This window comes from Bidens hawaiensis, unplaced genomic scaffold, assembly GCF_021521415.1.
Source record: "Bidens hawaiensis isolate Kalapana, Puna unplaced genomic scaffold, B.hawaiensis_p1.1 tig00062229_1, whole genome shotgun sequence".
Classification (NCBI taxonomy): domain Eukaryota; kingdom Viridiplantae; phylum Streptophyta; class Magnoliopsida; order Asterales; family Asteraceae; genus Bidens; species Bidens hawaiensis.
The window spans coordinates 32,486-56,402 of record NW_027501162.1 but is presented as its reverse complement, the minus strand read 5'-3'; the positions used below and the strand labels follow the sequence as shown (position 1 = coordinate 56,402).

The 23,917-nt window shown below is 35.5% G+C and overlaps 2 protein-coding genes and 1 pseudogene across 2 annotated transcripts; 1 reads left to right on the top strand and 2 right to left on the bottom strand.

The window, feature by feature from the left end:
* Window positions 1-2,143: 2,143 nt before the first annotated feature.
* LOC143603601 (uncharacterized) lies at window positions 2,144-3,991 on the top strand (annotated as a pseudogene).
* A 3,010-nt stretch (window positions 3,992-7,001) lies between these two features.
* LOC143603600 (uncharacterized) lies at window positions 7,002-11,157 on the bottom strand (the record flags this gene model as incomplete). Its single annotated transcript, XM_077080356.1, has 4 exons — window positions 7,002-8,905; window positions 8,992-9,339; window positions 9,433-9,470; window positions 10,030-11,157. Coding segments are annotated over 4 exons (3,324 nt in total), but the record flags the coding sequence as incomplete, so codon positions are not given.
* Window positions 11,158-14,904: 3,747 nt separating this feature from the next.
* LOC143603599 (kinesin-like protein KIN-5D) lies at window positions 14,905-23,525 on the bottom strand. The gene is made up of 12 exons (XM_077080355.1): window positions 23,417-23,525; window positions 23,143-23,318; window positions 22,576-22,737; window positions 22,379-22,486; window positions 22,145-22,303; window positions 21,990-22,073; window positions 21,678-21,883; window positions 21,469-21,570; window positions 21,075-21,184; window positions 20,823-20,974; window positions 18,057-18,069; window positions 14,905-15,038 (listed from the first exon to the last, which is right to left on the bottom strand). Exons 1-12 carry the CDS (start codon window positions 23,523-23,525, stop codon window positions 14,905-14,907), a joined length of 1,515 nt encoding a protein of 504 aa, XP_076936470.1.
* Window positions 23,526-23,917: the final 392 nt, after the last annotated feature.

Here is a 23,917-nt window from a genome sequence, read left to right as displayed (position 1 = left end):
TGGTTGGGAAGATTACTGATTTTCTGTAGGTCCTGCGGGCTGCGACCACTTGAGTAAGGTTTTTAATTTTTGTCTTTCTTGCTCCTGCTGTTTTTATTGCCTTACCCAAAATATTGAATAAATTTATCATAATATAGAAATTCTGTTCATTACTTGTTCTAGTTATTAGAGTGCTCAATTTATGGATTATGTGTTTTGTTATAATTAACCATTTTTTTTTCTGCAAAATAAGCTAGGATCTGGTAGCCAAAAGCTAGATGAAATATCATACATATATAGTATATATAAACATATAAATAAGTTATATATTACAGTGATTATACTAGTCAAACTTAATTCTAATAGTTATACTCGGGCTGATACATAGATCGTATAAACACAAAAAAGCAGGTGTGGCCCAATCATTTTGGGGCCTAAAGCGTAGAAAAATTCAGGGCTCTTTTCTAAAGTCAGAGAGTTGAAATTACATAATTTATAAAGTTAATTCTTAAAATTTATCAAGCGATTGCCATGTTTTGTTTCTATAATTACAAAATTTTCAATTTTTTTTTAAGAAAAGGAGTTTGGTTATAATACATATCAAAGAAATGCCCAACTTTCTTTTATCTTTCCCAATAGTAAAAAAAGGTTATATGTAACAACTGAAAATTTTAGAAACAAAGTAAATAGAAAATGTCTATAGAAAACAATTAAAATAAATACTTCTCATTATCCAATCGAACTTAGGGTGAAAAACTCTTTAGAAGGTAGGTGCCTTTTAACTTTAACCACTAGGCCAACATACAATATTGTGTTAGTTTTTAGTTACATAGTTTAAACTTTCTAAACAGAGGCCCTATCTTTTCGAAGGGCTCAAGCCCTAGCTTCATCCGACACTACTATAGGACCGCCCCAGCACAAAAGTATATATTGCTAGTTACTACAACCACTAGACTATAAACAAACATTAGTTTATAACTTTAGTTAATAAATATCAAACACCCAATATCAATAAGAATCATGGCTTAAGAATAAAAACATACACACACCATTTTACTAAATAATCATAACTTTAAAATACTGAAGTACGTTCTTCTTCACCAAAATGATAAAAGAAGATTAGTCTCTCGAACAACTGAGATGCAAATAAAGCAATTAAGAATGGCTCTCGGAGTCGATGCTCTGCATGAGGAATGCTCACCAACAAACCTATATCGTCTGATTTTTCTATTAGTTATTCATATATTTAAAAGCTTTTCGTAATATTACATACAAATGCCAATGCTATATATATATAAAGATATTGAACTAATTAAATACCTGTCCATTTTTTTCCTACTTTTAAACTTATTTATATATATTATCACACTAGCTTTTATCCCCCGTATAACGAGGTTGCTTTACATTATTCGTTTATAATATTTTTATATTTTTTGAATTTAAATTTTATTTACTGCAAGAAAACTAATAATATACTTAGGATTTTATGATTAAAATGTTTCACAATAAATGAGATGTTATAACACGGTTTAAAAGCTATCTGGGTTTGGCATGAGACCCATGTCGCGCTTATTTTTATTATAAATTTGTTTCTTAATTATAAATAATATTTTTTTAAAAAAATTGGATATTAATATTTTGTATATCCCTATTTTATAAGATTTTTATATCAAATATTTGGTGAGATTAATTTTTAATTTAATAAAATGTTCTAACCTGTTTAAGGGTTATCTGGGTTTGGTGAGACTCAAACCCGTGAATTCGGGTCAAATACATGAGAAGCATCAATTTAAAAATAAAGCAATATGATTACTTGAGAGAATTTAAGGAACAAACAGATTGCTTTTATAGGTTTCGTTTATATATATTTAAAATTTAAGATATAATGTAGGAAATATACCTACATATATATATGCACATAACCTACACATTGACAATTATGCAAATGCTTCTCGTTTACTTTTTATGAATCGTATCTTATTTTTTAAACTCTTGCTTCTTACATAAAAAATATCTATATATGTTATATGCATAAAATATATATATATCCATTTAAAAAGATGGATCATCAACTCAAGTTATCACTTCACCCCTTCACCCCCCTATAAATACATCATCTTCAAGTCTTAAACAAACAAATTAACAAACACCAAAAGAAAGAATAATGACATCAGCACAGGCACGGGTGACAACAGGCAGCAGCGGTGGTGGAAGCAGGTGATCTCCGACGCTCCGAGCAGGTAATGATGCTAGAGGGAATGTATAGAGGTGGCCTAAAGACACCAACGGCAACTAAGATACAACAAATCACTTCGAGATTGTCGGTTTACGGCATAATTCAAGGCAAAAATGTATTCTATTGGTTTCAGAATCATAAGGCTCGTGACCGTCAAAAGCTTAGAAAGAAATTGATGGTGTTGTATCAGCAACACCGTCTTTATCCTGTTCATGATCATACGTTTCTTCCTCTTCATCAGGTAATTGTTTAACATTTTATATTAAGATTTTCTTCATATTTTTTTTATATAATATGTATTAGAAAACATTTATCTGCTGATCATGTTTTGTATGTGTTTTCATGCATGCATATTGTATATAAGACGTCTATACCTTTAAAAGGTGGTCAAATTTTCAAGCTTCTTTGATGCGCACACACACAAACATACACACAGTCACACACATATGCATATATATTTGTGTGTATATGTATATGGTTAGGATAAAATAAAAACTTATTTGAGTTGACAAAACTCTATAAATTCATTCTCAACCACAATATTTTTAATTAAAGTTTGAATCTTGGTTCATAATTAAAGTTAATAAAAAATGTAAAAGTAAAGTTACATTTTCCCTCTCCTTAAAAATATGTTTAGAAGTTAAAAAAAATGTAAAAAACAATAGCCAATTTTTTTTAAAAAAATTTTTGATGTTGGTTTTCTCGGGTTTTCTCAACTCTGGGTTTTCATTCTATACATTGCGTTTGTATATGTATACACACACACCACATATATGTATGTGTAGGTAGAAGGGTTATCTTAACTCTGGGTTTTCATTTTATACATTACCTATGTGTGTGTGTATACACACACCACATATATGTATATATGTATGTGTAAGTAGAAAAGCTTATGTGACATTTTAATTAGGATATATAGTGAGAAGATGATAGGTTTTCTAACTGTCTTTTATTTTTTAATTACTTTCTTGTCACCTACGTGATTTGAACTCTTTGAAAGACAACATTATCTAACACTTTAATACAATTAGGCGATAGTTAACGTTTCTCTTCTGTATTCATTCATGTTTATTTGGTGGTTTAAATATTGATATACTTTATAAATTAAATTTTTTAATAGTGAAAAGGGATATCAATATATATTGCATAAGAGAAAAAACAAATAAATTAGTTAGATCATGTGTAGTGACATAACTATAATTTTATTTCAAGGAAACTAGAATACATATAGAAAAGAAATGGCACACCATCCTGTCTAATGTTTGAACTTGGTGGCGACTGGCGTAGAATTTTTATTTTTGTGTTTCGTAGAAAAGATGGTAGAGAGCCTCTGTCGGCTCTTATACCATCTAAGATGGCATCAAATGATTATTATTGAATAATGCATAATAATATATAGAAAATGACGTGCAAACCAAAGATACCTCTTATATAAGCTCGTAATAATACACTTATATTCAATACACCTATGATCATATATATGTCTTTTATACATATTAACTTTGAATACCAGCCTATTATGACTATTTGAAGTGTGAGTTAAACTCCTTTAAAACTTCCCTAACAATTTTGTGTGTAATGTGTGAATAGGTTGCTGCTGGAGTTGAATATCAACCAAAATGCAACCCAATGATCAACAATTGGAAGGCTGATCAACTCATGTGTGATTGCCCACATATGACAATGATGGTGGATCATCCATATTGCACAAAAGTACCACTAAAAACCCTACAACTCTTCCCACTCACCACCACAGATCTCAAAGAAGCTGATTAATCCACCACCTCCAAACCCTAATCTACTTTTGACTTACATGTTCTTGATCATATATAATAATAGTTAAAGATGAAAATCAGTTAAGTTCATCTAGCTAGGGTAGGGTCAGGATATTATTATATTTATAAGTTATGTGTTTTTGTATTAATGTCACTAGGTCTTATAATAAACTATAGCATTGAATATGTTTTTGTGATTGAAGTGTCTATTTCATATTAATCCTGGACTGGAGTATTCAGTGGTCGGGATTGGAGCGTGTGTGCGTGTTGTGTTTGATAGTTAATAGTTAAGACCAGGGCTGGCTCAACGAATATGAAGACCTAAATTGAAACAAGATTTTGTGGCCTTTTCATCACAATTGTTAAGAAAAAAGAATTTGCTTATTACAAGTTTTGAACTTATAATCTATAGTTTAGTAACAACCAAGCCTACCACTACATCAACACAGTACTTTGAGTTTACTTTACCCATTATAATATATCTATATATAAAAAAAATTTTGGACTTGGAGGCCTTAATTAAGAGGAGCCTAAAGCCGTAACTTATTTTCGTTGTCCCACGAGCCACCCCTGGTTAAGACACGATAAACAAGACAATTAGGAGACGTATAGTACTTTATGATTTGCATGGACATGTCGTTACAAAGTCAGTATTAATTACTTGGCTTACAAGACAGTCAGCAGCAAAGTAAAGTAAATTGTAGTTGATGCAAATGTAACCCTACAGTCCATTAATTAAAATGTTTTATTTTGAAGTAAAGTGAAATATTTAAAATATTTGTATATGTCAATATATATAAACATGGGAGCTTTTTTTATTTTATTAAAATATATAGATTTAAAACAATAATAACAAACCTCTCATTACTCATAGAAAATAATTAGTACTATACCGTATACAAGACGAACAATAACAAGTATAAAACCTATAACTTATACAACAAAGTTACTCGAATTGATGTCTTCATAGATAACTTCATCCGTGCCATGTAATATCCTCCATTGCAAGAACGAACCAACAAATCGTTGATGTTGATGGTCAAGGCTTCTTGTTCAGTTAAAATGATTAAATGAATTTCAAGTACTCTTGCCTAAAAGACCCCGTCTGTCTTTCAAAGTATAATAACCGAATCAGTATATACCATCAAAGAGGGCTCACACCCCTGAGGTTTTACTGGGTAAAATGATGTTTTTGTTCTTGTTGAAAATTAAGGAAGAAAAAAAACTCATAAAAAATGACCAACATGGCCATTATATACCCTCAAGACTCAATAAACAAGAAACCGAAGGTCTTATTATTGTAATAACTAATATTAAACACCATCTTTAAATGAATGAAAAATGTGCATGTACTCTTATTCTTGAACATTTAATTTTAGACGAGTTTAAGCATTCCAGAACTCATCGATTGCACCCACAAGCAAGCTTAATTGCACGTATGCAATCCCAACACACTCATCAACAATGGGAACTTGCATAAGTGGCATTAAGTCACCACCCCAGTAGTGGAAACCAAGTCACTACCCAAGTGGTGGCAATCGCATAAGTTGCAACCAAAACACTACTCAAGTAGTGACGGTTGCAATTGCTGACTTGCATTAGTGTGGAAACATCCACTGATCGAACATACTTCCCTAGCAGTGGGAACATCAGTGGCTAGCGAATCTATCTTAAAAAATATAAAAGCGTCCCTCGAGCTATAATGCGAAGTGCAAACTAGGTCATCAAAGCGTCACAATGTGTCCATACAGAGATTAAGCATTTTAACTAAAATACAGAGACATTAACAAAAATCTTTGCACACAATATAGCAGTCAATACGTTAAATGAAAATTTGCATGCATTACTCTTGATGAATGCGTACACAAATAACTTGTTAAAATAGAAATAAGTATGTGAAGGACCGGAAATACCCGAAACATTGATATCAAAAACTCAAGAAACACATTATGTAAAGTTAACAAGAATTGTATGGTATAATCGACTCGATGGTTATCTAAAAAAACTAGAGATATATATAATTACGAATTAATTTGCTTATGTGTTTTTAGTAAAAGAAAAATACGACGTTTTTAAATACTAAATATATGTTGATATCAGGGTCCCCTTAAGAAATCTAATTAAAAATTATTATAAAAGAAATAGAATGAAAGATGGTATAACAAAAATATACATATATGCGTAGGACAAGTGTAAAGCAAATTGGAGGGACCTAACATAATAATTTACAGGTCACTAACTCATCCATCATCTCTTAGAAAGAAACACACTATAGGTGAGAAAACGCCTAGCCGGCAAGCCCAACCTGGGAACTCCTACTTTCTTTTTTTTCCTGTTTTTCTTTTGTCACGAGTAGGACATGAACCTAAGAGTTTTCATTTTAAATTGAAGTATTTGGATGTCTCATATCAACCAAATATAAAACTACCAATACTTGAAATTTTAAGCAGCCAACGTAGTGCCAGGGCCGTCTCAGACCCCATACAGAGCTGGGCCGACGTCTAGAGCACGATCATGATAAGGGCATATATATACACACATATGTTTTGTTAACCTTTATTAGTGAACTGGGCTGAAAATGGATAATAAGAAACCGTTAAGACCCAAAAATCTGTACAAATATATTAAGCACTACCTAGTGACAATCATCTTTATAGTAAAAACTATATATGGGCCATTTATTAGTTCTTTTTTTTGGGGTATAAAAACTTATATAAGAGTCGGTTATAAGTATTTGTTTTGAGCATTCGAAATCTCAAAGACGACCCTGAGCAGTGTCTAAAAGGCTTACATTAGCGTTAAATAACGAGTAATCCAGCGGCAGCAGATAATCGATTAATCCATCGGTAGCAAATAAACGAAAATCATGTTAATTCCTCTAGAACTGTATACATACATAAAGATATTAATTTATAAGCATTTTCATTATTACACACCTCTTAAATTTTATGTTTCCATCTAAACCGACCCGACCCGTTCCGTTTCTTAGAAAATAACCAGTACTTAAACCACCTGTTATATCTCCAAAGTCCAAATACATTTTCTTCCAAAACATATATAAAAAATAAACAGTTAAATCACTTAACCAATCTTCAACAAAACTCATCAACAAACACTTGTATTATTATTCAACACCTCAACATCCTCATCAAAACTCTTTTGACCTGACGGTTCGATACTTAAATCAACATCGGTTGGCTTGGCTGGCTCACCGGTTACATGATAAGTCAGTGTTGGCTCGGCTGGCTCACCGGTTCCATTATAAGCCAATGTTGGCTCGGTTGGCTCACCGGTTCCATTATAAGCCAATGTTCGCTCGGTTGGCTCACCGGTTCCGTTATAAACCAATGTTGGCTCGGTTGGCTCACTGGTTCCATTATAAGCCAATGTTGGCTCGGTTGGCTCACTGGTTCCATTATAAGCCAATGTTGGCTCGGTTGCCTGAAAAGCCAATGTGACCGAACCACCTGGCTCAGATGCTTCAACCGGCTCAGACGGCTCTTTCTTTTGTCTTTTCCATTTCTTAGTAGACGAGGTCCCGTCATCCTCAAAATCTTCCTCTTCTCGGTCCCGATGCAAGTAAACCCATAATTTTCGTTCGCCATCAAACTGCACACACGGGTCTCGCTCGTAATGCAACCGGTCCAACGCGCCACTAACCACTTGGTTCACTTGCGCATCCGATACGTCTTCGACTATGTATTGCGAGTCACGAATTAGCGTGCACACGTCCGCGCGTGTCCCGATACTTCCAGGTAACCGTGCAGCCGCATCGCGAACGAGACATAATATCGTCACATGAGGCGGTCGGTCGCGTTTGAGCATGAAATGGTCACGCGCTTTCGATGTCGGTTTACCCGCGCCTTTTCTTGACGGAGCCACGGTTGACTTTTTACCGTCGAACGCGGTATACGCGAAAGCCCGATCGGGTATTAGATACCGTAAAAGTTCCTCTTTACGGAAATAATCGCGAACTTCTTCCGAACTTGGGTTTATCGTGTTGAGACTCTTTTGAGCGCGCAAGTCTCGAAACCGTTCTTTTTCATCTAAGCTGGCCTGCATTAAAGACAAAGGCGGTTCGGGTAGACTCCCGATTTGTTTCAACGTTTCCTGACCGCTTTTTAGCCAGTTAGCGAACGAGTCAACAAGTTTGACCATCATTTTGTGTGGAAGACCCCATGATTCGGGACTTGTTACCTCTTCGACGATTTCGTGATCGGGTGATGTTTGAGAAACAGGCCCGACCCATGACCACGATTTGGTTGACTTTATGTATATAACGAGCGGTTTCCATGCTTTCGCTCCCAACGGTGCAGTTTTCGAAGCGAATATCTTTAAAACCCCTCGTACTAAATCTTGAAGCGGTTCTTGAGTTTCGAGAATGCACGGGTCCCCCGGGTTTGACCGGACCCGGTTGACTATACCTTTAACGGTCAAAGACGGGACGTTCGGATTTACATTCGGGTCACTACTGGTTGTACCTTGATCTCCGTTAACAACTTCTTGTTTTACCTCTTCATTAATATTATCTTCAGGAAGTTGCGTTACCATCGCAATTCTTACTGCTGATAAAAGGTGTATAATTGAAAATGAAAAACCTGTGTGAACAGTCGGTGTGATTAATGGAAACGGTTTTTTCTGCGTTTTAATTTCTAAATCCGCTTCTTCCTTGGTTATATCCATAACCGACACCTCAGGAACCATGTTTTCTAAATTGAATTGACTTTGACCTTGACCTTGACCTTGGCTTTCTTGACCATAATCATCAATATAAACCAACTCGTCTTTAACTTTACGTTTCTTTGTCCCCGAGTTACATTCCACTAATCTTACATCCACCATACCGCGATAATCTTGACCATACACGTCAATCATTTGACCTTTTCTAGCGAACCTCGGCTCATCAGTGGCATAATTGTTTTATATGCATTGGTGGAAGGGTAAAATGGTCATTTCCGAATTCTCCTTTTCGTTTCTTCCCATATGTTTTTTCTCAAAAACATATCACCACCATTAGAGTCAATAAAAAGATTGTTGATTTGTGTTTTACCCTTTTGTTTGTCAAAATTCTTTTTTGAATTTTGTAATGGCCCATCAAAATCCTTGATGTTTTTGTTACCGTTTTTGCCACCTAGTTTCGGTTTTTTGAAAGTGGGCCCGGGTTTAATCCCACTCGGGTAAGCCCATTTGCTTCTCATTAACGGGTTGTCATCATCATCTTCACCGAATTGTTCGGATGAATCAGATTCTGTTTCTTCACCTTTTGCTAACATCTGTATTCCTTCGGCTGCTGCCACAACTCGTCCTCCGTTTTGTGTATTGACCGTTTTGCCCTTCTTCGTTCCCGTCCTATTAACACACAAAAAGTCAAAACTTTGATATCAAATATTCCCTAAAAGTATGTTTGGATGCTCATTTTGGAAGTGATTATGCTACTAGAACAGTAATAAACGAGCTACTCGAGATCGATCCGCTAAAAGCTAGAGTTAAGCCACAACAAAACAAGCTCGAGCCAAAATATAAAATCGTTTAATAACCGAGCATGAGCTTCACACATCGAGCTCGAGCTGGCTCGCGAGCCTAAGCTAGCCTTTTATTTAAAACATTAGATATATATTTATATAATAATTATTTAAAACTATAATAAAAATAACACATAATATATCTTATATATAAACAAGCTGAGCCAGAGCCTAGGCTGAGCTTCAAAAAGAGCTCAAAACAAGCCGAGCTCGAGCTCACATAAGTTAAACGAGCCAAGCTTGAGCCTAGTCAAGTCGGGCTCAGCTCAGCTTGTGAGAGGTTTTTCAAGCTCAAGCTGGCTCGAGTTCAACTCCTTTATTATTTATTACTTAGTTTATAATTACTATTTTGTATAACTTTTATTGATAAATTTATATATAAGATGACATATATTATCTAGTTATTTTATTGTATACAACCTTAAGTTAATGTTTGAACAATTTTACTTAACATTAAAAAGTAATAATTATAAGATAATTAGTTCTATATCACAAATCCAAACACCCTTAACTATACATTCCATATATGATATATTTTAAGATTTATATCAGCATATCTGTAAAGATCAACCGATTCTCCAACCGATTGATGCCAAAACGAATCTTGTTGATTATCCATCTGTGAAAGATTCAAACCGTGTGGATTCCTATACTTCAACGCATCTTTAACATCAATATTCTGATTATAAGCATTATAATCACTCGGTTTCAGCTTCTTCCCATAATCATAAGGAAACCTCGAATTAGACGGTTTTGCAGTCAAAACTTTAATATCCGACAGCTGATTAACGGGCCTGTTTCTTCCAAACGTATGCATATAGGGCCTCAACACCACAGGCAAGCCCATTAACGTTTCGTTATAATGCTTCAAGTTATGATCCCGATGAAGAGTGACATCATACATCGTTTGTTCTTGAGCCCGATATGATGATGAAACTGAAGGACCTGCGTGTGTAGACGTTTTCGAGCCCGAAACCTTTAACATCCCTTTTGGATTTTGCTTTCTGGAAGCGGGTTCTAAAGCTGACGTTGAGCCAAACCGGGCCCGCGCTCGGTTATGACTTGATTCATCCGAAGATTCAGTTTCTAACTCTTCAAACTTTTCAAAAACCAAACTTTTTTGACTTTTCATAATGTTTAACACGCGAAGCTTTTCGTCAATACTATACCCTCGACACGTTGACCACGCGCTATGAATCTGAACGAGATTGTTGACCATGGTGTTTTGATGTTTCCTAATGGTATGATAATGGCGATGTTTCTGAAAAAACCCAAGCCCTTGTCGGTAAAGCGAGACTCTCGGTTCGCATAAACCGCCTTTTAACATATTAAACAGCTTGTTAATCGGAACTCCAAAGTGAAAATTCGAACCCGTTAACAAATCTTTCATGGTCCTGATAAAATATTCTTGATCCATATCAGGAAGATACTTGGTAAGACTCAACCGTTCGTCTTCCGTTAACACATTGTTCCAAACATCCATGGATAATATATCTTCCAAACCTGGAAGATCGTACAACTCAAATGGAATACTACACGTCTGATCCCCGATTTGACAGAACTCCTCACCGGTTTCGCCCAACTCCAACAAATCAAACTCGTCAGAACCGGCGCCGGAATCACAGTCGTCGAATTCATCGTCGTATTAGTCCAACTCACCACCGTGTTTCTGGAACTCTTCGTCTTCACTCGACATGGTTAACTCGGAGTCTAATCTAGGTTTGAAACCGTTCTTTTCAATCGTCATCAAAATTTGAAAACCCTTGATTCTATCAGACTCTAGTTTACAAACCCCCAATTCATCACGAACCCTAATTTCAATAACAAAAAAACAGGATTAACGCACTGAAAATTATACTAACAATAGTATCGATAATAATATCAATAATAATAATAATAACAATAATAATAATATACACTAGTTCAGAAACCCCTAATTCATGATGAACACTAAATTGAACACCAAAATAAACACAAATTCAAATTATGCTTTAATAATATCAATAACAAAAACGGCTTGAAACTGTTCGTCATCAAAATTGCAAAATCCTACTTTAAAAATCCCCAATTCATCACAAACCCTAAAATGAACAACAAATAAAAACCCAAATTCAAATTGTAATCTTAATGCAATTAAAGAACTGAAAATCATACTAAAAATAATGGCAATAACAATGATAATAATTATTATTATAATAGTAATAAACCCCAATTCATGATGAACCCTAAATTGAACACCAAAAAAACCCAAATTTAAATTGTATTCATGGGATTAAAGCAACAAAAATCATACTAACAATACCCATAACAATATTACTACTAATAATAATAATAATGGTTAACAGATGAAGCAAGCCATGAAATTGAGACGCGTAACGAGCATTAAACGTAAAAGGGTAGTGGAATTGAGCGATGAAGTACCTTAATTTGAAGAAACTTGAGATAATCGGAAGGAAGGAATTAGGGGATCTTAATATTGGAATGGAATTGAAGAATGAAGAAGAAGATGATGTGGACGTGGAGGGATGTGGGCCGTTGGATTGGTGGTAATAATTGAGATGATAAAAAAGGTGGGATTATTAGGGTTAGAGAGAGAGTTAAGCGTGTGGTGTGGTGTTTGCAGACAGAGGAAGATGGTGAGTTTTGGTGGTGTGGAAGGAAGAGGAGACGACTGAGTCACTCACTCCACTCGACTCGGTTGATTTCGATAAAACAAAACTCAGTTTTTTTTTCCTTTTTATTTAGACATTTACGGTAAGACCAAGTGGTTGCAGATCGTCTTCCGGCCGACCCCCGTTTGAAACCCCCGAGAGTTTCTCCTGAATGGCATAACACTTGGTTTCTAGTAGGGGTGTAAACGAGCTGAGCCCGAGTAAGCTTGAGTTCGGCTGATTTAACTTACATAGAGCTCGAGCTCGGCTCGTTTCGAGCTCTATTCTAATAGCTTTGGCTTAGCTTGTGAGTAGATTTTCAACCTCGAGCTTGACTCGGGCTCGGTTCGTTTACTATTTATCAATTATTTTTATATATTTCTTTCTATTATAATTTTATGTATTACATAATATATATTGTTTAGTTATGTTTATTTATTTCTTTCTATTATAATTAATATAATTTTATATATATTAATTAGTAATTAATAAATATATATTTTAAAAAATTATATAAATGACAGGTTCGTTTAGGCTCGCGAGCCGACTCGAGCTTGATAAGTGAAGCTCGGGCTCGGACTCGTTTATTAAACGAGCTTACTTTTAGGCTCGAGCTCGTGCTCGGGCTCGATTAAGCACGACTCGATCGAGTTTTTGACGAGCCGATCTCGAGTAGTTCGCGAGCAGCTTGGCTCGTTTGCACCCCTGGTTTCTAGGTTCTCCTCGCGTTCCGGGAGGAACCTCTACCCCTAATGCTACTTGACACCAGTTGCGTGGCCAAAAGAGTGAAAACTCTCTCTCTAGTGTAATGTAGGCAGGATAAGGCACCCCCCCCCCCCCCACACCCCCACCCACTTATATTATATGTGAATACTAGCTTTTGAACCCGTATATTACACGTGATTTATCAAACGAAAAAAATAAATAAGATCTGTTATTTCAATTGTGATTCTCAAAATACTTTTGAATTAATTTAATGTAGACTTAAAGAAAAAACAAACGAGTTAACAAAAATTACTGAAATAGCATGGTTTTGGAAACGTTGGGTGTGGATTTGCAAGAAATTTAAAAAATGTGTTAAACTTGCGTGGTTGGTCAAACTTCAGGTATGAAAATGACACAATGTTATAAAATCCACACTATGTTATAACCCGCTTGACAAAATAATTTTGACTCATGACCCATGAATAACCCATGAATAACTAGAATGAATGAGATGAGAGATTAGAAATTAAAAGATTATAGGCTTGACACCTAAGCTTCAAAATTTTCTTTTATTAGTATTGTAAGATGTAAGATAAGATTGTTTTATTTATTTATTCATAAATTTTAGAGATGGTTAGTTCAGTCATAATTGATTATTCAAAAATATGGTTTGGTTTTGCCGTGTAGCATAACCAAATCTGATTCTTACTAAATCTTCTTTGATGAACAGGTATCGTGTTAGAGATTTTACTGACGTTTCTCTCTCTATATCTATCTAATCATATCTCTCTCTCTCATTTTTTTTCTCTTCTCTATTTTTTTCTAATTTGTGCTTGTCCTAATTATGGGCAAATTCTACTTATGTTTTGCACACTTTGAACTCTAAAGTCACGAAAGTTATGGGCACCTTCACAAAAGGCTTTTCCTCTCTTGTTGAAGATGCTTTTAATGGTAGGAGTGAAAACTAGTGTCACAATGTTTAAGCCACTTCCATCATCGATGCCCATTTTCCACACTTTCTCTTAGTAGTGTCAAGGCTGGTCATGTTATTTTATTTCATTTTTGGTATAAAACAACTAGATAGTATAAGGATTTTAGTATTCTTGGATCAAAATTTTATATATCTTTTTTATGCAATAAAGATATTTGCTGGTGTAACATGAATTTTATATAAATATATACAATATTTCAATTTTACTGATATATAAAAGTATAATGTCACCCATTGCATAAATAGTTATGTACACAAGTTAGGGGTGTTCGTCGAATCGGTTTGAAGATATTGTCAGTCGGAAAATGAAGATGTACTCGTGAGGTGGTCATGGAATCCTTGTATGCGTATGTAATTTACCCCTTGATACATATAAGTCACCTAGGAAAACGAGTTGCATTGTTTAGCTGGTCTTGGAATCTTTGTTTTTTGTATGTCGTTTACCCATTTGTACCTGGCAAGTTACCTAGGAAAATGAAGTTGAACGGTCTACAACATAATGCTTTCTTCTTCTTTTTTTCTATGGAGTGATCGCGTTATAGCGCGTGAGTCTCCTAGGAAAACAAAGATGCACTGATGAGGTAGTCTCAGAATCCTAGCTTCTTACATAAAATCCTATATTAGTGAAGGTCTTGAAAATTTATGTAATTTTGTACAAAATTGAAGTTGCGAATTTGATAATTTGATAATCTTTGATATGATCTTTTCACCATTTCGTAAAAAATATTTAAGGATTCACACATTAGTTCAGTTAACAAATAACCAACTTCCTTTGAGAAAGCATTACATGCCCGTTAATTAAATCATCGCCATAAACTACTGGTTTATGATTGGACGTGCTCTAGATTAGTAATACTTATAGCAACATCATTACATTTAACAAACTCTTACAGTCAATAGATGAAACAAAAAAACAGTCTAGATTCAAAAGCCTATATTTCAATCTAGAAATAAAATGATAATTTTCACATATGTTTATGTATATTTATATGTTTCTCAATTAATAGCTGCAAATGGAAGTCTAGACTACACTAGCTTCACATCTCTATTTCACTTTCAATGAAGATTTTGAATCCAAGTATTGTTTCAGTAGTTCCTCAAATGACGACGTTTGTAGTTCTTCAATGGATCTCATACTTGGAAGATATATTGAATGCCTTTTTTTTGGTGTTGAACATTGTAAAATCCAAGACCGAGCACGACTAGTGTCTCCACGAGGAAGATCTATGATTTCATTGATCAAATGTGATGTACAATAAAATATATACATCAGCAAGCAAAATATATGATATTCAATCTATAACTCTAATAATCATGTTAATAATGACGTCTCCGCCATGTCTTGAACTCACGAGATCTGGCTCATGTTCTTCTTCTCGTGGTCTATCTCAGTCGACTCGGACCTTTCTTTTGTGGAGATGTCCATGCTAAGAAGTAAGGAAAATATAGTGTTGGGTATGAGAAAGAGATTCAACAAGTCCATTGTATAGGAAGGGAAATGGGCCTAAACCTTAATGGGCTGGTCATAACCTGGACTTGCCAATCTTGGCCTGCTTGGGTTTGGACAACTCGTTGGACTGTTTAAACCCGAACACAGTAAATACTTTTACTTGTATCAAAAAGATCACCCTTATCCCGAACACTTAAAATCAGGTAACCCAAAGATTAATCGTTTAACCAATTTATCTAAACGTGTCAAACGGATTGGTGGTCATCATATTATACTTTAATTTACCCATAGGAATCACCTCTATTGGTGATCTTTTAATGAGAAGCAAATGGGCCTACCTGAGTGCCATTAAACCCGGGCTCACTTTCAAAAAACCGAAACTTGATCCTTGAGGCGACGATTAGTATTTACAAACTATTCTGGAGCCCATAATTCGTAGCGTGCTTTCCTTAGCCCATAAATTCACAAAATATAGCATGAATTATATATTTTTGCATCGAAATAGAAGGCAACCGGGCAGCGCTGTTAGCCCTTAATTGAGCGTTTGTAACGTACACCACAAGTGACTTAACAAACATTGTGCATACTTTAGGCTCAATACCTGAATGGCTGAATCCATTTAGAAGACAGAATGGCCAACATATATATCTCGGATCAATTCTCTTTCTAAACATGGAAATAATTTATTCAATGCAATTTTATATGAAACTTTTAATTATTTTTTGTTATTGTGATAAATATTGTTGTAAAAGACAGGTGCATATGGAGAGGAGACTTTAAAGGTGGACCTGAAGTCCACTCTCATAATCATCCACACAAATTCAATCTCTTCATCTTCATATTTCATACCAATCATAATTTCCATCTGCAATCAAAACCCACAAACAATCTTTACGTTTCCGAATTACAATGGCTATTGCTGAAGTCTTTATTGGAGCATTCATCACTGTGTTGTTCGAGAAGCTGGCCTCGAGTGACGTCATCAAGCTGGCTCAGTCTGCAGAAATTGATTCTGAGCTCAACAAATTAAGAAAAAAACTTGAACTCATCCAAGCTGTACTTGTTGATGCAGAAGAGAAGCAAATAAAAGACACATCAGTTCAAAATTGGTTGAATAAACTCAAGCATTTGGCTTATGAAATAGACGATGTGCTTGATGATTTGGCCACCGAAGCTATGCGGCGCAAGTTGAATCAAGAATCTCTCGCCAACACCAGCACAAGGAAGATATCAAAATTCATTCCGACCAAATTACATGCTCTTAAGTATGGTCGTAAGATGAGTTCTAAGCTAGATGAGATTACGACCAAATTGCATGCTCTAGTTGAGGAGAAAAATCTTTTGCGTTTGAGTAATAATGCTGAAAGTTCAAAAAGAGTAACTAGTAGACAAAGGGAGGAAACTTCACTGGTTGATGAATCCAAAGTTATAGGGCGAGAAGGTGATAGAGAAGCATTGTTACGGAAGTTGTTGGGCGGTGAATCTTCAAGTAGTCAGACTCAAAATGTTGACGTCGTGTCAATAGTCGGTATGGGTGGGATTGGCAAAACAACTCTTGCCCAACTTTTGTATAACGACGAGAAAGTGAAGGATCATTTTGAACTCAGTGTGTGGGTTTGTGTTTCCGATGAGTTTGATGTATTAAACATTACCAAGGCCATTTGTCAAGCAGTAGGGGTAGGGAATCAAGACTCTGCTAATCTAAATCTGCTTCAGGAGTCCCTTAAAGAAAAGCTCTCAAAGAAAAGGTTCCTACTTGTTCTAGATGACGTCTGGAATGAAAAATATAGCGGTTGGGAACTCCTCCAACGGCCTTTTACTGAAGGCGCTTCTGGAAGTAAAGTTCTTGTGACAACACGGAAGACCACGGTAGCATATGTTATGGACTCTGTTCAAACATACCCTCTCGAGCTTTTGTCAGATGAAGAAGCTCTGTCTTTATTTGCTCAACATGCATCGGGTAAGCAAAACTTTGATGTGAATAAGGCACTTAAATTGCATGGTGAACGTATCATCAACAAATGTGGTAGGTTGCCTTTGGCTCTGAGAATACTTGGGAGGGTATTTAGAACAAAATCCAGTTTTGAAGAATGGGAGGAGCTCTTGAATAGTGAGATATGGAATTTAGATAAAGGAAATGAGATTCTTCCGGCTCTAAGGTTGAGTTACTATGATCTCCCACCGCATTTGAAGCAAATCTTTGCGTATTGTTGCTTATTCCCAAAGGATTATATCTTTGACAAGGATGAAATAATCCTGTTGTGGATGGCCGAAGGGCTTTTGGATAAGCGAAATGGAGAGAAACCACTGGAGGATTTGGGTGGTGAGTATTTTGAAGAACTAGTGTTGAGGTCGTTTTTTCAACATTCTACCAAGTTTAACTCACGATATGCAATGCATGATCTCATAAGCGACTTGGCAAAAAGTGTTGGAGTAGAGTTCTTTTTTCTGTTGGATGATAAGATTGACGTTTACAATGAGCATGAATCTTTAGAGAAGGCCCGCCACCTTTCAATTATTCGTGAGTACTATGGAGCAGACAAAAAGTTCAAGGCACTACAGAGAGCTAGACGCTTGAGAACATTTTTAGCCACGTCGGTTGATCAGTTATATGACGGGGAGAGATTTTATGTATCAAACAAGGTTCTTACAGAACTACTTCCTCAAATGAAATTCCTAAGAGTGTTGAGCTTAGCTTATTATAATATTACAGAGGTACCACATTCCATTGGTAATCTTAAGCATATGCGGTACCTCAATCTTTCAAACACTCCGATCAAATGTTTACCCGAACAAGTCGGTGACCTTGTTAATCTACAAAGCTTGTTATTGTCACGTTGTGATAGATTATCTACCTTGCCAAATAGTACTTTGAAGTTAATTAACCTACGACATCTCGACATTGCTAATACTTCATCATTAGAAACGATGCCATCGGGACTTGGTAGGTTGACGGGTCTACGAACTCTATCCAGATTCATTATTGGAGGAGCTGGTGAGTGTAGAATATCTGACCTAAAAGGTCTATTGCATCTTCAAGGTCAGCTTTCCGTTGAAGGGCTGCACAATGTGAAAGATGCATTCCACGCAAAGGAGGCGAACTTACAACTAAAGAAGGGAATTTGTGATTTGAAGATGAAATGGAGTGATGTCTTTGATAATTCTCGGAATGAAAATACTGAATATGAAGTGCTTGAAGGGTTAAGACCTTTCGAGAAGCTGACAAGCCTCGAGATTGCGTACTATATGGGAACAAAATTTCCTAGTTGGGTAGGGGATTCTTCATTTGATTGTTTAACCCGGCTAGCATTACGTGGTTGTAGAAGATGTACATGTTTACCAACACTTGGACATCTACCTTCACTTCAAGAGTTGTTTGTTGAATGCATAGATAGGTTGAAGAGTCTGGGTTGCGAGTTTCTCCGGCCTTCTAATTCTTTGCAAGATGTTGCATTTCCATCACTTGAAATTCTGGAATTTAAAGATATGGTGAGCTGGGAGAAATGGTCAACTAGTGGTGGTGACAAAGATGGATTGTTTCCTTGTCTTCGTGAGATGTCTATAATTAATTGCCCAAAGCTAGATGTAACGGCAATGGAGTTAATACCATCACTTCAAGTTTTACATGTTGAAGGATGTTCTTTAGCGGTGTTAAGAAGCATGGTCGGTGTATCTTCTTCAATTGTTAGATTGACAATGAATAATATTAAAGGACTTACTCAGCTCCATGGAAAAGTTTTAGAGCATCTTAAGGCCGTTGAAGATTTAAGAATTTCCAAGTGTGATGAACTCGTTAATTTGTGGGAATCAAAGGCAGCGGCATATGCAATTCTTGTGAATTTAAAGAGGTTGGAGTTAACCGGGTGTAAAAACTTGGTATCATTGGGAGAGAAAGAGGCGGACCTGGTGATTAACATAGAATCTTTTATAGAAGTGATAATCGAGTATTGCCCGAGGTTGGAGAGTTACAAATGTCCCAATAGCATTGAGGAGTTGACAATAACGCGTTGTGCTTCACTTGAATATCTTTCCATTTGTCCAATGCGAAATCTCACCAGATTGGTAATTTGGGGTTGTGATAAGATAGAATCCATTCCAAATAATGGTTATGGTTTTCTTCCATGCCTTTGCTTGAGACAACTGACGATTATCAACTGCAAGAATCTGAAGTCATTTCCTCATGAGCAATTGCAAAGTCTCACATCTTTGAAAAGTATGTGGATAAGTAAATGTCCAAGTCTGGATGAGTCCTTCCCATGTGGTGTGTGGCCTCCTAATTTAAGAACTTTACAAATAGGAGGGTTAAAGAAGCCAATTTCAGAGTGGGGGCTACAAAACTTCCCAACCTCACTTGATTATTTAGATTTATATGGTTTTGATGAGTCAGGAGTGGTTTCATTTGCCAACTTCACTTTCCTTCTTCCTTCATCTCTCACTGGTCTATATATCCATTATTTTAAGGAGTTGGAATCACTCTCAGATGGCCTGCAACACCTCACCTCCCTTCAACTTCTTCATATTTACGGATGCCCAAAGCTAAGAGATCTGCCAGAGACACTGCTGCCTTCACTTTCGAGTTTAAGGTTGAGGAATTGTTATTCCCGAGATCTGCCAGACCTGGATTTGACTTGGGAATGATCGATCAGCTTTACAAAAGCTTCTATTTGGGATTCATAATAAAGCCAGGTATGTAAACTACTAATTACCATTACTCCATCATATATATATATATTTCTATAATTCATGACTATCATTGTATTTGTTTAATACAGTTGTCATTGTGGAATGAATTAATGCATCCTGTTTGTTTTGTACACTGTATTTAGCTTGTGCCTACATAATATCATCCCAAAATTAGAAAAAAATTGCTAGAGTACTTTTAAATATATTCGTTTTATACGTGCAGTTGTCAATCGGGTTGAATTCTTCAACCCAAAAACAGTTCATAGTTTAATTCGTATTAAAAACATCAACCTTATCCCACACACTCATGTTATGAACATCTATAGTTTAACCAACTTATCTAAATGCATGTGTCAAACAAGTTGTATAAAATGGGTTAAACGGGCCATAAGCAGGTTAGCGGGTTGACTTGTTTAATTGAACGCAGGTCAACCCGAACACGACCCTCTTATTAAACTGGTTACATGTCAACCCAAAACCTAATTATCTGTGTCATGTTTTCGGTCGTGTCGGAAATTGTGCTCGAAGTAATTTTTAGTTTTTGAATAATCATTTGGCGGGAAGTTTGTTCATTTATCAAACAAACAAACATTATTTTAAGTTCGTTTACTATTCATGTTTTTTTCTACATTAAATAGTTTTAGACTTTTAGTAATATTTATACTTAAAACAAATAGACATGAACTAACCAATATTTACAATAGGCTTTCTTAATAAACATGAACAAAAGAGTCAGGTCGTTTAAAGCCATAAGGGGATTGGAATAGGAGGTAGAATGCGCAAAAAAGTAATTTTACTATATGATTTTGAGGTAAAATGAGAAAACTAACCACGTAGTCATTTAACAACGTTTTTCCAGCATTTTCTGAAATCTCTATGATCTTATGATAGTGTCCGCCCTTTAATTCCCTTAATTCTCCACAACATGGAACAATGATAGAATCAAGATTTTCACGTGCATCATGGTCCAGTTGTAACGAATCTGCAATGGTTTTTTTGTCAATAAATTAGTAAAAGCATAATTATAAAAACACATTGAAATCTACTCAATTCACATGCAAAGTTATATAAGAAATGCTTACGGTCGATTGATGAAAGTAAGTTTTTGCTTGCAACGCTCGTGTCGTCAAGTGCAGATGACATTGCAGCTGAATACCGTGCACGCAAGATTTGATTGGCTTCCAAACCTCCCCTAAAAAAAGGTATAAAAACAGTTAATTTTATTGGTGAAATCCATAACTCGAAACGTGCACGCAAGTAGTGGAAATTAGTCGGATTGAGTATTGGGTCAAATAAGTTTGGAGTGAAACTTGTGTGAGGGTCAAGACGGGTTGGGTCAACCCGTCAACAGAACGTTGAACACATTTGAATACACATCAGCAAAAGTTGATTAGTTTAACTCGTTTGACCCATTCCATTTCCTTTTTAGGTACCTTGTTAAAGATTTTCCAACTTGACCTGTAAAATATCTTTTACCTGACTATTTCATCCACAGATGCAACATTGCTCTTCTCTAAACTGATCAACGATTCCTGAGCACTGTTCCATTGCTGCGACCCCATTTTCGTCTTTTGCAAACTGTAACATTTGATAAGAAGTCAACAATATTGATCAATAAAGAAAACCATTCTGTGATTATTTCCATATGTTTTGAAAGAAAACTAAACAGTAAAAAGTATGCATACCAATTTTGAAGAACCTCATCGAGGTCTATTTTTCCACTTTCAACAGCTGCAGTGTCTTCAAGATAGTGGCTTTCAGCCTTTTTGGTGTAATTGATCCAGTCATTCCTTATGCAGGAGCTTGAATCTTTCATTGTAGCCATTTCTTGGTCAAATCTTTTAGCTTTACTAGCTGCACTCTCTCGTAGACCATCAACCGCCGTTCTAACCTGTTTAATATGATTAGCATAACTTACAAGTAAAAGTCTTTTAAACAGCCAAAAAAAAAAAACGCAAACAATTCTGCAACTTTGAGACAGTAGGTTTTGGCCATACCAGTTCTTTCTTTCTAGCATTTGAAACTGCAAACAATTCTGCAACTTTCTCCAGAAGTTGTTTTTCTTCAATTGCAGCACATTCCTGACACAATAAATAGAATGAGAAGACCAAATCATGTTAGAACAACCACAAGTTAAACACGATTTTATTACCTCAAACTTTCTTTCAAGTTCAAACAGTTTTTGGTCATTGACCGTTTGACCCTCTTCAACAATTTTGATCAATTTTGCTGCATGCACATCTAAAGTATCAAAAAAGTTCATAGTAGTCTTAGATATTGTTCTGGAAGTTTCCACAGTTCTAGAATGTGCCTGCATATCACATGTAAAAGGTGACATTACTAAAAGTACCAAAAAGTATTATGTTTAACTTGTCATATATCTAACCGCTCGTTGTTTTTGTGCAAATGCGGTTAGTTTATTTTCCTGACTGTAGAGAATGCTCTCAAGATCACCAAGCAGTTTTTCTGCTTCTGATGCAATACCCTTGAAAAGCTGGAAATGAAACAGAAGCTAAGTTATGACATATTAATGTAAACATTGTAACTTTTGAGACTTGAGAATAAAAGTTAATATATGCATACCTCCCCAAGAGCAGAAGAGTTTTTTGAGACTTGAGAATTCAAAAGTTCAAATGTTGACTGTGAATTCCCGTTAAGCTCATCAGCTATATCGTCTAAAGCTTTAATTCCAGAACCATACATTGTTTTTAGTTTCTCTAGGGCAGCTCGAAGTTCTTCGGTTGCCTACACTCCCCAGAAATTCACAATGTATTCATATTAATGGGTCAAAAAGGCAAAATAAACACAAGAGTTTAAAAGGAGAGGTTAAATTAGTCAAGTGGAACGGAAGTTGCCCAAAGTGTATCATTATTGCTTGAAATATTCTAAAACATTGCAATTGAATACTTAGATTATTACTGAAATAATATAATTTTTGTAACTGTATCTGAGACCATAAATATTTATTAAATTTTTAAACGTAAGAAACACCCTAAGTCCTTTATTCAAAGCATTTAACTATTACTGAAATTCAATAAAATATGTGTAATCCTATTTGACACCCTAAATAAAAACCTGAAAGTTTTAGGCAAAAGGTGTTTTGGGTTAACCTGACTCACTTTGTTATCTGGCTAAAATAATAATATATACCTCGGTCTTGGTGGATACAAAGGATTGCATGTCTTCCTCCATGCCTTTCAACTGTTGCTCTTGTTGTGTTACAGAAGCCGCGATAGTTTTATGCAAAGTGTCAAGTTGTTTGGTTAACTGAGATTGAAACCGTTGGACAAGAATTCTGTTCTCATCTTCAATTTGGTCTTTGCGTTCTGTTAAAGTCAACATGATAAAGAAATAAATGCCAATTTTTGCTCCATTCATGAAAGAACATTTATAAATTATAAATTTTGTAATTTAAGGTTCGTACCAATTTTGGTGAACAGACGAGACACGTCTGATGCAGCATTCTCAAGCTCCCCACGAAGGTCAAATGCCCGATCAAGAAGTGCTTTTTCTGTTAATATTAAAAATACCATTGTTATCAGACAACTTTGACTTTTATCACAATCCGTATTCTCAGCAGAGGTGGCAATATGGGTGGGTAATGCAATTTGGATACAGGGTCAAATGGCAATCTTTTAGTATGGGTCAGGTTGACCCGAAATACTTTCTTTCCACCTTTTTAGAAATAGGGTCAAATGATTAACTTTGGACCAGTTTGGATACAGGGTCAAATGGTAATCTTTTAGTATGAGTCAGGTTGACCCGAAATACTTTCTTTCCACCTTTTTAGAAATAGGGTCAAATGATTAACTTTGGACCAGTTTGATTTTTGTGATCCATTTGACCGTTATAACAAATTCCTAGTTGACCAGTTTATATGGGACGAAATTGTCATATTGTTACTCTCCTGTTATCCTGAATAATT

Bases quoted from the DNA above. Each gene is read 5' to 3' on its own strand.
- LOC143603599 (XM_077080355.1), bottom strand. From the start codon at position 23,525: ATGGTATTTTTAATATTAACAGAAAAAGCACTTCTTGATCGGGCATTT. The intron at 22,487-22,575 runs GTATGCATATAT...TTTCATTTCCAG, and splicing joins ACTCTTCTGCTCTTGGGGAG to CTTTTCAAGGGTATTGCATC. The intron at 21,571-21,677 runs GTATGCATACTT...CAAATGTTACAG, and splicing joins GATGAGGTTCTTCAAAATTG to TTTGCAAAAGACGAAAATGG.